This window comes from Pelmatolapia mariae, linkage group LG16_19, assembly GCF_036321145.2.
Source record: "Pelmatolapia mariae isolate MD_Pm_ZW linkage group LG16_19, Pm_UMD_F_2, whole genome shotgun sequence".
NCBI classification, from domain to species: domain Eukaryota; kingdom Metazoa; phylum Chordata; class Actinopteri; order Cichliformes; family Cichlidae; genus Pelmatolapia; species Pelmatolapia mariae.
In genome coordinates this window covers 66,809,942-66,822,396 of record NC_086241.1, presented here as the reverse complement: position 1 = coordinate 66,822,396, position 12,455 = coordinate 66,809,942, and the positions used below count along the sequence as shown (strand labels likewise).

The window sequence follows — 12,455 nt, the reverse complement described above, 5'->3', positions numbered from 1 at the left end:
AAAGAATTTCCCTCCATTGCTTTGTGATAACTTCCTTCCAGGGCCAGCAGACTTGACCCGCACACTCCTACTAGAATCACCTCTATTATTAGTCCGTGACAGCAGCCCCGTGGAGGGCGGGGGCCTCCCTGAAAGGTACAGGGTCGCGGATGTCCCAATCCATCTCTGTCTGCCAAGCGATTGATTGTGATTTAGTGCACGGGGCAGGAGATGGTGGGGTTCCATTCTGATGAGCGATAGGTGGGAACCCTTTGACTCCCAGCACATGGCAAGCAGAGGCAGGGCTATGATGAGGGGTCACAGGCAGCTGGTGGGGGTAACTATGGTGGTAGAAGCAAGGTGGGGGTTGTGTGGATCACAAGATAGAAGATGTCAGAGATCCAGGACAAAGCCCCTCTTCCCCAGCAGACAACCAACCGCCTGAGTCCATCACTTTACCCATCTATCACCCATCCGGCTTTGTGGGCAGCGTAACAGTTGCCTGCTAATTGTTCATCATCAGGGGGATCCATCATCAGCGACGATCAGTGTGAATAGAGAGGGGCAGGGAGGCCACATCAAAAATATAAGCCCCTATGAGGGGCGTCGTGCCAGCTGCTTGAAAAAAGTGGGTTTATCCCACTGAAAGAATGAGCGACATTACCATCCTGGATTTACCTCCAAGACATATGAACACCAAGAGTGTAAGATAGAGCTGATTGGATGCTTAGAAATGAACAGCTTCTTCATTTTTTGGATTCTGAATCAGGATTTTTCCAATATTGTGCTCTCAGAAACTCTGGGGACATACTGTGTCTGCCTTGATTAGGAGACTAAAATATGGCCAGAGTGAAGAGGATATATTTGATATCCTGTCAGATGCTCCAATTTCCCAGTTCTCCTCTAAATATCACCGACCCCAGACAGATATGCATAATACACAATATCTGACTGGAAATCAGAGGGAAATGGCTTTCACTTTTTTCTTTTTTAATTTCATTTTTAAATCTCAGTACTCAGGAGCAAAGTTCAGACAGAAAATATTCATCCCGCTGTTTTTTTTCTCCCACTTCAGGCCTGGTGTGAGACACAAGCTGTTCTAGGATGGATGTTAAGCCCAGCCGCAGCCTCGCTTCACTGGGCCGCTCCGGCAGCTTAACTCCATAATCAACCTGAGACCAGCTTTGCTAGGAAATACACTGCACGTGTTAGGCTGCATTTTTATATAATGAGGGGGTTATCTGCTGTTTACTTTTTATTATCCACCCAACCATCCATTAGCCGTTCTCGCTTACCCTTTTAGAGGGTCGCGCAGGGCTGGAACTCCAAACACAAACGCCGTAGCCAGCCAAACCCAGAACCTTTTTGCTGTGAGACGCACTTCATATTTGTGATTTATATATTTTTGTTTTTGTCCATTTAGATTGTATCCAAAAACATTGTTGTCTCAAATACATGTGACCTTAATATTATGAGGCCAGCAGTGAATAAGGCCAGCATATTGTCAATCACAGGAAGTTGTGTCAGCCAGGTGAATGTGTAGCCAGTAACCTGATCTGCTGTTGACAGAACAGGGACAGGTGCACCAGCCAAACTAATCCATACATGCATGCCAGACACAGGTCATCCATTAAGGCAGATTGATTCAAAGCATTAAAAGACTGTTCCTCAACAATCCCTGGCCCGGCCTTACCTTTGCTGTTGCCACGATACCAAATTGCAGTAATTCAAGATGGCCTGAACTGGAAAGGGAAAGGAATGTTCACTGTTTGCCCAGCTAATGCTGGAAACATTTTGTCACACAGCAGCCGAGGGAACATTTCTGGAAGTTTTGTCTGAGCTTTAGAAAATGAAAATGAACTGGCTGGTTTAGCATCTGATGTATTAGATATAGAGACTCTTTATTTAACCCGAGTTTCTTGCTGCAGAAATATCGAGTACCTCGGGCTCGTGGGAGGACTTAGACCCTGCGTGGCCATTTCACATAACAGCCTTGTATAAAGACATATAAACCAGATTTCACTTTGATTCAGTGTTATTATCAAGCCCACTGCTATGAGGCCCCAAATGCCAAATAAAGGTTTACTGGCAGAGGCTAGACATCTGCTGCTTTCTGATTGGTTGACAATGCAGCAGTAGTCTCACCTGTTTTCCACAGCCCAGTGCATGGTAAACACCCTGAGTCAGACCTGCAGGGAGAAGGAGCCCATCTGGTCAGCAGCATTAACAACTAGCTCTTTAACAATGGCTTCCAGGAAAAGGAGAAGGGCACAACAGGCCATATCAGCCAATAAAAACAGGCTATGCATGACATTTAGCGCCTGATGTGGGGCTTAGCAGTATACAGGTTACCTACTGTCCACACCAGCCTCTGGCAATAAAACAAAAGCCAATCTCACAGAGCGAGGGGGATGCTGTGCATAAAGCTGCCTGTTTCGGCTGTTGATCTTATAAAATCTGTATAAAGATGCACACGGAGCATCAAGGAAGAGGATCATTTTCATATAAACATCAAGCAGCATAAAAAGCTATTTTTTTCTGCTATGCACAATAGTTTTCAAAAAGCTTTGCAATAATCAAACGGACCGCGAGAGTTAATGTATAGGCTCGTTTAAAAAGATGAAAAACATGAAAAAGTGCGAGACAGATAAGAGGAGAAAACCACGTCTACTTCTAGATGTGGAAGTGGACGCATATCTACAGAAAACCACTGAGGAGGTTATTTGACTAAACAGTGCCATCTTCTGTTCTGCTGTTAAACTCTGAAACTGCAAATGTCACATTGCTGAATTTGTGATCACACCAGCTTCCTCACTGCTCTACAAACAGTTTTTCATTATTGTCAAACCTGTGGAGCTGAACTAACGCACATTACTACAAGAGGCCAGACAGGCTAGGAAACGGAGGCACCTCGGGTTTTTAAATATCTGATCGTGTCTGTTTTTTGCAACTAGGACACAGAGGATGGATGCAAACTCTAAATAAGATCTAGGATTTATCAAGAGGGATGTGAAGACAGAAATGTTCGGGGTGGAGTTTGAACAGCAAGCAATGGGCTCTCTACAGCTGCTGGCACTAATGAGGATAATTACCCCCGTAATAACATTAGCCTATCTGAGGGAATGGAGGGGAAGGACAAGTGGTTGTGTTTGTGTGTGGGAGGGTATTCAAGCTTGTGTGTGTGCGTGCATGCTCGTGCCTTTCCTTCTATCTCACTTGCGGTCTCTCCCTCATTCCCTGAATCTCAATATCTCTTTGTTAGCCCACAATAATTGTATTTGGGCCTCATATCCGCCATATCAGATTCGAGTTTGTACAAGGTAATTAGCAGAGGAAGGGAAGCCTCCACACCAGGAGGACAAATGCCCCCATGACATCATTCTGGCTCCACTCAGGAGGGGAAGCTTTTTCCCCTCGCTCCCTCTTACTCATCTTTCTTGTCATTCGGCTGTCAAGAAAGCACAATTAATGGGGGCAGACTTGTAGTAGCAGGCAAAAAGTTGATGACATTGAAAAGGAGGAGAGCCGGGATTAAGAAGATAAAGAAATGAAGAGATGGAGGAGAAAATGGGGTGGAAAGTGATTTGAGATGAGATGGAGGGCTGTGTTTTTGCAGCAGGCCTGTAATCTCCAATCAGCTTCTACTAACAGACAGCAGGGGAAAGTTCCTCGGCGTTAATGCAGCTTGCCATTCAGAAGGAGCCGGTGTATCCAGCTGGGAGTCGGGGGATGAGGGGAGGATTAACGGGCACTCAGGTGGAGAGAGATGAAGAGAATCAGACGGAGACCCCGCGGACGGTCACACCCTCTCTCCCTCCATCTCTCACGCTCCTTTTTATTTTTGATGAACAAATGTACTCCGCCGTTTTAAGAGTGGAGTGGCGAAAGAAGGAGGAAATGATGGAAGCTTTACTTTAGGGGTGACTTCTCTATCTGTTGATGATTCTAATTTGGATCTGTCCTCCAGAAGACAAATCAAAAGCTTCTCCTGTATTGTGAAGGACCTGGATCTAGTATCTGCCTGCCGTGAAAGAACATCCCAGATTTTCCTTACAGATCAGTAAAACATGATCAGACAAATTTAAAAAGCTCCACAAGTCCACGTAGAAGTGATTTACTCTTGTGCTCTAATGTATCATTGTAAAAAAGTCAACTATATGCAGAGGCATTGCTAAATTAGTCATTCATCATATCAAATGAAGCACGACTGACAAACATCATGTCTTTTAATTTTATTTATTTCTTTTTTTGGCTGATCCCATGTGCTGGTTGAAACATTTTTTTCCTGAAGCCTCCTCATCAGCTGCTCCTCTAAACTGACTTAAATTAATGGCAGGTAATCTGCAGATGCCAGCTGTGCAGCATCACTGCCTTCCTCCAAATGATCAAAGAGTTCTTCCTCTTCTTCCTCATGGCTACACGGCCTTTCATCGACTTCATCTTTGCAAAGAAGATTTTTTTTAAAAAAAATTAGAAATAAAATATGTATGGTGTAGTTAAAATGGGTTTGCCATCCAGCTGAGAACAGTTAACAGACCTTGTTGTCTGAGAACTCACTTCTCCGAAAGTATTGTGGGAGATGCGACAGCAGACTCCTGCAGCAAAGCGAATCTATCTGTCTCGAACAAGACTGAACAGAAATGGGACTAAAAAGATAAAGAAATGAAGAGATGGAGGAAAAAATAGGATGGAAAGTGTTTTGATAGACCCTAAAACAATTTTGTGTCTTGGCAGTTGAAGTCATTGCAGGTGAATGATGGTGCAACACATTGCCATGTGAGTAAGGTCTGCACATTTTGTTGCTACTGTCATCTCAGCTTTCAGTCCAGTTTTGTTTCAAACAGAGGCTCTTTACTGAGGGATGATGGAACATATGACTCAACACCAGCTTTTCTCTCTTTAGTAAAAATAGATCTGTTTCTCCATCTGCAGTAATTTATATTTTGTGGTATGGCTATTTTCTGGGACCTTTTCACACTTCCATGTGCATATCTGAAAAACCTAAGGTAGGGAGAGCACTCATCCCTGCCTGTGCACGTACAGTTAGGCCCACATGTTTTAGGACAATGACACATTCTTTGTAATTTTGCCTCTGTAAACCAGTAAAATTAGGGGAAAAAAAGTTTCACTGTCCAAAAATCTGTGGATCAAAATGTACACAGACCCCTCGCAGAACAGGGGATTCATAAATAACAGACTGTGAGATCAGAAATAACATGGATGACATTAAGTCAGTGTAAAGGTGGGATGTAAAAAAACAGCTTGCAGAGTGTGCAACAACTGCATGCAGGTTGAAGCAGCTTAAATACTTTATATTTTTGCAGATATATTGAGATAGCACAAGTTTTCCTGTTTAAATTGATACTTCTCTGGTTAACTATTATACTTTGACAAGATGATAGTCAAACAACAGGTAACAGTTAAAAATGTAAAAGCGTATTTTATTGTAACCTACCTTTTAAGCCACATGGATCATTCGGTATTCCAGAAATAAAGGGTCTGGTATCTTTTATAAAGTCATTTTGGTGATTATTTTCCAGTGTTTGAAAGCTCACAGAAGAATTTGTTTTCAGCAGAACTCTTGAGGATAAATATGTGCAAAATCAGTTTTAATATTCTTTAGTATTCTTGATTAGATGATTGCTGGATGAAGGGGTGTTAAAGTGGCACAGGACACAGTTTAATTTAACAGAAATTCTTAGTGAAACACGCAGTTGTGTATAAAAACTGAAGGTCTGCTCAAACCTGAACAGAAATGTTAGGATCATCTCCTGTCAGGAAGTCAGTCCCTGTCCTCCTCCGGTTCAAGTTTGGAAGAGGGTAGGCTGCGCTCTCACAGCCAAAGGTGATGTCACTCCCTGGATAGCTGGAGAGATTTATGGGACCTCAAAGGATACAGCAAACTGCGGTAAAAGGAAAGGAACACCCCAGTGTTTAATCGCCTAAAACTGCTCCATGTCAAGATAATAATGCATTTACAGTTTTAAAATATGAACTTTCCTAAACTATGATGTATGAAAAACAGAAGTGCATTAACTGGAATAACAGGGTCCCCTCCTGCTGAGGTTTATGGATGTGTTACTGCTGCTGGCAGCCTCTCTCAGCTGGCAAATATTGGGGTGGGTCCACCCATCTGAGCCACACACAGGGACTTTCTCCTGGCACACACATGAAGGCTCTGGCTTGGTCCTGTGTCCCCTCTTTGGTAATTTAATCTGGCAACCAAGGCAATCTCCACAGTGGTCGTATAACTTCTAAGCTCCATCTGGGTCACGCTACACGTTTGCACACAGCATCTGTAAGTGTCCTGCACCCAGTCTGCAGAGCAGCTGTCCAGCACTGGAGGGCAGAGGTGCTCGTCACACTCCCTGCAACCCTCCACCTCCTCCCACAGCCGCAGACAAATATGGTGCTGGGTCGGCAGCCTGGGGGAGCGTGCACCCTTACATCCATGCATACATAGACGCAAGCAAAGCTGAGGCCTGCTGCTAACACGCATCAGTGCACAAAGTCAAAAATGAAGTCTAAAGTAACCAACTGAGGCCAGACAATGTAACTGCAAAATGGCTGCAAAATGAACCACATTCATAAGAGAGATTGCATTCCTGTTTTTCTGCTCTCTTACAGTCAAATAGTAACATGTTGTTCCTCCTCTGAGTTTTAAATGTTTCCTTCTGTCTCCTCTCCTCTGTCCTCTTCTGAATGGTTGATTTAGTTTTTTTTTTATTAATACCATTGAACATTGCTGAATGATATTGCCATGCTCGTGCCCCTCCTTTGAGATTTCTTCATCAGCTTCGATTCCTTCCTAACAAAGAGATGGAATTTACAGGGAATGAAGCGAACAAACTTCATCTCTCAGGTATCTGTTTCTTTTTTTTTTCTTACTTTACTCACAATTCTGCTGCCTTTCATCGTGTGCCAGTGAGACAGGACTGGAAACTGGGATTTACAAATACTACGGGAGATAAAAGAATTCTGCGCAGTCTGCAGGTTTCAGGTTGAAAAACTTTTGTCAGCTATGACATTCATGTCTCTTAGAATTATGACTTTAACAGATATAACTTACATTCAAGGTACTGTATCTGACCAGGAGGAAAATCATCATGTTTAGATTCACTAAAACATGAGGTCATTTTGTATCTGCATGTTTGTTTTTTGTTGTTGTTTGTTTGTTTGTTTGTTTTTACAGAGCCTGCTATTATTTTTGGGATTTGAAATGTTAGCCTGCAGTTTGTGTCTTAAGCCTGTAACACTACCATATTTGACGCATGGGTTCTCTAAATCAGTGTGATTTTATTTTAATTTCTCAGAGAGTTTAATAAATACTCCAGTTTACAAGAAAATTGATTTCTGGCAACTATTTCATAGTACAGGCATTAAGGGGTTAATATAATTGATTTCAGCTTCCTAAAACATTTTTTAAAGTGTTCACTGAGATGTGCTGTGTAGCTTAACTGAGTTTCATTAGGCTGCTGTGTCATAAAGACACTGGTGACTTAATTATTTGGGTTGGAGAAGGGTTCGGTCACCAGCAGCGGCTGAGACTGGGTGGAGGGCAATTTGTTCAACCACGTCTTAATGTCATTTGCTTAAATCAAATCCATAAACATGCTATAATAATACGTTGTAATACTATATCATAGTAGTGCCTCATATGATATATGAGGCACTTAAATGCTATGAGGCCTGGTTTGAAAGCCTTCTGTGTTTGTGTTTACTCCTGCGAAGCTGCACTGCCGGTAAGTGTGGTTTTTAGGTAACGTGGCACTTTTCCCTTCGCCATCTAGTGTGGCTCTGTGCGTACACAGAGGTGGAGGCTCTGCACAAACGCTTCCTTGTGTAAATGCCAAAGAGGCGTGGCTTACCTCACACGTCACGTCGCTCACGTAGCACGGCAAGAGGGTTGGAGATCCGTGAAGTTAGTGAAGACGCGTCATTAAAATCCGTTTAATGCTTCAAAGTAAGAAATAAATTTGTTTAATGTTCCCAATAAATGTTAATATTACATTTATAAAAGAGCACAGAGGCTGCACATTTAGGGGTCACCCCAACAGATCATCTGCCTCACCTTTTCTCCAGCGTCCTCCTCTGTCACCCCAACACTCTCCATCAATGAACCTGTTTTCCTCCTCCTGCTGCATCCAATATATATCCAGTGTTCCTCTACTGCACATGTCTCAGCCCCATCCCTCTAACTTTAACTCCAAACCTGAGCTGTCCTTCTGGTCACTAGCACCCTTGCCTCACATAAGAAGGTTGTGGGTTTGAATCCAGTCTGGGGGTCTCTGTCTGGAGTTCGCACGTTTTTCCTGTGCTTACCTGGATCCTATCTGGCTTCCTCCAACAGACCAAAGACAATTAGTAAAGTAAGTAAATAGGTAAATTTTGGTGAATTAGATTAGCAGATGAGAATGGATGGATGGACTGCTACTAATAAAGCATCTGATGGCCAGTGGTGTTAAAGTATATATCAGTGTAACATTAATGGATGTCAGAATTTAAGGAGTAAAGGAAACAGCGACGGACCTAAAACTAAACTAAACTGAGATGGACTGTAAAGAAGTCCATCAGTTATATTTATCCCATATGGTTTCACAGAGGTTGGTTTCGCTTTCTTGAAACTAAAGTGAAGTTACCATTTGTGCTTTTATTTTGAAAGTAGACGTACAGGAAGTTGTCTGTTAGACTTTCGCTTGACTCCGCCCCACGTTTTACAGGAAGTAAAGAAATGTCTACAGGAACAACTAGAAGACTTCACTGAATGAACTGACGGATAAACCTTCAACACTCACCTCTTCTGCTTCTGCTTCCGACAACGTTTATCAAGAGTCTCCACCGGAAACGCCTTTTTATCTCTCAAAGAGAAACGGTGAGTATTTTACAGAAACTCTAAATGAAAGTGAACTGTTGTGTTTCATTTTAGCACTTATTACTTAGGTTATGTTTTTATTCTTCAAGTAATATTATCAGTTTCGGTTATTTAGCCTGAAGAAGCAGCTTTTACTTTTTTTCTTTTCTTTTTTTTTTAAAGCCTTTAAAGTTGCTCTTATCGAATATTTCATCCATTTGAATTAACTGTAATATGTGGCGTTCTGTAGAGAGATAAAGTATAAGCCTTGAGATATTCTGATTGCTTCCGTGGAACAAACAGGATGTCTTAAAGCTGAGTAATAACTGGAACTGAGTAATAAAGTTTCATCATACAAAGTGCAGGGAAGTTGTGGCCTGTTGGAAAGAGAATATCACTCTCTCGAAAGATAAGATGGCTCTTAGCAATAGCCAGTAGTCACTGACGTGTTATTCTTCGAGCAATATAATTGTTTCATGTGGTTGGACGGGTGAAGGCTTGAACCTGCTGACGTGGTACAATACAGGTGTGTCACTTAGCTTTAAAGTGGACTTAACAAAGCTTTCAGGTGTGTCAGGATAAAGGATCTCCTCATCCTCCAGTCAGGGTGGCATAGTTTTGCTTCCACTACAGCATTCAGACTGAGAGAGGATTTTGATTGACTTGATGTGATTGTATCTTTTATCCATCAGACCCAAAGAATGGCAGAGAAGGTGCTGGTCACAGGTGGAGGAGGCTACATCGGGAGTCACTGTGTGGTGGAGCTCATTGAAGCAGGCTACCAGCCAGTCGTGGTGGATAACTTCAGTAACGCTGTGCGAGGTGAGCTCACCAATTAAGAGCTTTTACTGAGAAAATTACTGAAAAAATTGTAGGGTCTACCTTACAGTATAAATTGCCTTGAGGCAACTGATTTGGCGCTGTATAATTAAAATTGAATTGAACTGAAAAATAATCAGCGTGATACTTAGACCTAGTGTTTCTCTGTGTGTGTGTGTGTGTATCCATGGTGTTTTGGATTGAGGAGAAGGGAATGTGCCAGAGAGCATACGCAGGATAGAAAAGCTCCTGAAAACCAGCATTGAGTTTCATGAACTGGACCTCCTCGACCGCCCCGGCTTGGAAAAGCTGTTCAAAAAGGTCAGAAAGTTGTTACACTTGGTTTGTTTTTCCTGATTATTCCTCTGCATCTGCTACTATTTTAGAGAGTGCCAACAGTGTACACACTTTGATTTGTAAAGTCAGTGTGTTTGGGGTTGTTTGGCTAAAAAAAACAGCCCAATTTCTGCTTTACTGTTACACACATAAAACAATCAGCAATAAGATAAATGCACCACCATTTAACTTTTTTAGCCTTTGTTTGTTTCCTTAAAAATGTCCCTGCTGGCCTGCATAAACTGTCATGAAGGCAGTCCATTTGTAGTATTTGCATGCCTTAAATCTGAAACCGGCCTGTGTCACACATGTGCTTCTCTGTTTGTGTGTTGCAGCATTCCTTCAGTGCTGTGATTCACTTTGCGGGGCTGAAAGCTGTGGGCGAGTCGGTGGAGAAGCCATTACTCTACTACAAAGTGAACCTCACCGCCTTCATGAACCTGCTTGAGGTCAGTCAGTAGCTCCTGGGTGATCTGATCTCAGATCTGCACTTTCAATCTTTGCTCTGCACTCATTATTAATCCCTGCTCTGACCTTATTCTGTGTTTGCCGAGCGCACACCCGTGTGTTCATTTGAAAATGAGCTGATAAATTCTAAAACCGCATCCTTCTGAGATGTTATGCATGTTGAGCTCATCATAACAGCCAGAATCAGCCTTTTTTCCTCAGCCCTGAGCTGAATGCATGTGTGCTGTGGACTGCTGACTCGCTGGCCACTGATTGTGTGTATGTGTCATGTTTATGTGTATCTGCATGTGTCCCAGGTGATGCAGGCTCACAGAGTGCACAATCTGGTCTTCAGCAGCTCCGCCACAGTATATGGAGACCCCCAGCACCTCCCCATAGATGAGCAGCACCCCGTGGGAGGCTGCACTAACCCCTACGGGAAGACCAAGTACTTCATCGAGGAGATGGTCAAGGACCACTGTAAAGCTGAGAAGGTAAACTCAGAAGAAACTCATTCACAGACGCGCACATCTCCATCTCCTGAGTTGTCTCATTATTCCTTCTCTGTGGGCAGGACTGGAATGCTGTGCTGCTACGCTATTTCAACCCAATTGGCGCTCATTGCTCCGGTCAGATAGGAGAGGACCCTCAGGGTATCCCTAACAACCTGCTGCCATATGTTGCCCAGGTATCTAAAGTCTCTGCCAGATGCCACGCTGTGCTCATCATAGTGATTGTATTTCAGTCTTTCATCTGTCTCCATGAATCACATGACTCCGATTTGCTTGCATTGCTTAATTTAGGTCGCCGTTGGGAGACGAGAGTGTCTGAGCGTATATGGGAATGACTACGACACGATCGATGGCACAGGTAACGGAAATCACTGCACTTGCAAGCAGCTTTGAAATAGCACTTTAAATAGCAGCCAGATACTCAGTACCATGCAAACGAGGCTCCTTTCTCTTTGCAGGTGTGAGAGATTACATTCATGTTGTGGATCTGGCAAAGGGACACATAGCTGCTCTGAAAAAGCTGAAGGAGGACTGCGGGTGCAAGGTATAACAACTTGGAGCAAATTTCCATCACGACCATTGTCACATAGATGCTTTAGGTATTTATTAGTGTGTGTGTGTGTGTGTGTGTGTGTAGGTTTACAACCTTGGGACAGGAAAAGGCTACTCAGTGCTTGAGATGGTGAAAGCCATGGAGAAGGCTTCAGGAAAAGAGGTGAGTCATCGTGGTTACTGTGAGAGCTGAATCATGTTTATAGAAGTGACGCAAAGCACGACCAATCTGGCACTGTGGAAATACGTCTGATCACCTTATTTGTCCATGTAATTAACATAATGTGTTTTCTGTTTAGATCACATATAAGATCGCCCCTCGCAGAGGAGGAGACGTAGCTTCCTGCTACGCCGACCCTCGCCTAGCTGAGAAGGAGCTGGGCTGGAAGGCTCAATTTGACCTGGAAAGAATGTGTAAGGACAGCCACGCTGGAAAATCTGATTCTTCTCCATGATTGCTTTTCTACAGTCAAATAAAAGTGTTGTAGTATCTCCCGTATGATCTCTGTGTTTTTTCTTTGCACCCCTTTCCATGCAGGTGAGGACCTGTGGCGCTGGCAGTCCATGAACCCCACCGGATTTTCTAACGACACTTGCTGACGCAACCCGAGCGGACTGTTGCTTAAAAATCCTCTTTTAAAATCACCAAAGGGAACCACCAGCTTCCTCATTCGCGCAATGACACATAAGACCTCAAGAGAAGCTGCATTGTTTTTATTTTTGTTAAACTCTAATGATTCAGCTGACTACAAGAAGAGTATCTAAATGTCTGTTTACTCTTTGCTGTTAGCTCAGACTTAACAACTGATATTTTCTCTATAAATGTATTGATCTGTGAGCCATAACAATGAAAGAATAAATTAATTTTCTTACTGAAAAGCTGAAACTTTGCCTTGACTGTCTGGAGTGATTGTAACCCCGGTTGTTGTTGTTGTTAGATACATATAAATATTTTTTTC

General features: G+C 42.9%; 1 protein-coding gene across 2 annotated transcripts; it reads left to right on the top strand.

Annotated features, from left to right (window-relative positions):
- Positions 1-8,685: 8,685 nt before the first annotated feature.
- On the top strand, positions 8,686-12,382 carry gale (UDP-galactose-4-epimerase). 2 transcript variants are annotated; one of them, XM_063498846.1, is made up of 11 exons: positions 8,686-8,851; positions 9,523-9,652; positions 9,858-9,970; positions 10,321-10,434; positions 10,750-10,926; positions 11,007-11,120; positions 11,236-11,302; positions 11,403-11,488; positions 11,582-11,659; positions 11,796-11,910; positions 12,035-12,382. In XM_063498846.1, exons 2-11 carry the CDS (start codon positions 9,532-9,534, stop codon positions 12,094-12,096), a joined length of 1,047 nt encoding a protein of 348 aa, XP_063354916.1. In that variant the 5' UTR covers positions 8,686-8,851; positions 9,523-9,531; the 3' UTR covers positions 12,097-12,382. The 2 variants fall into 2 exon arrangements, with proteins under 2 accessions (XP_063354916.1, XP_063354915.1); XM_063498845.1 differs by having other exon boundaries at positions 9,855-9,970.
- Positions 12,383-12,455: the final 73 nt, after the last annotated feature.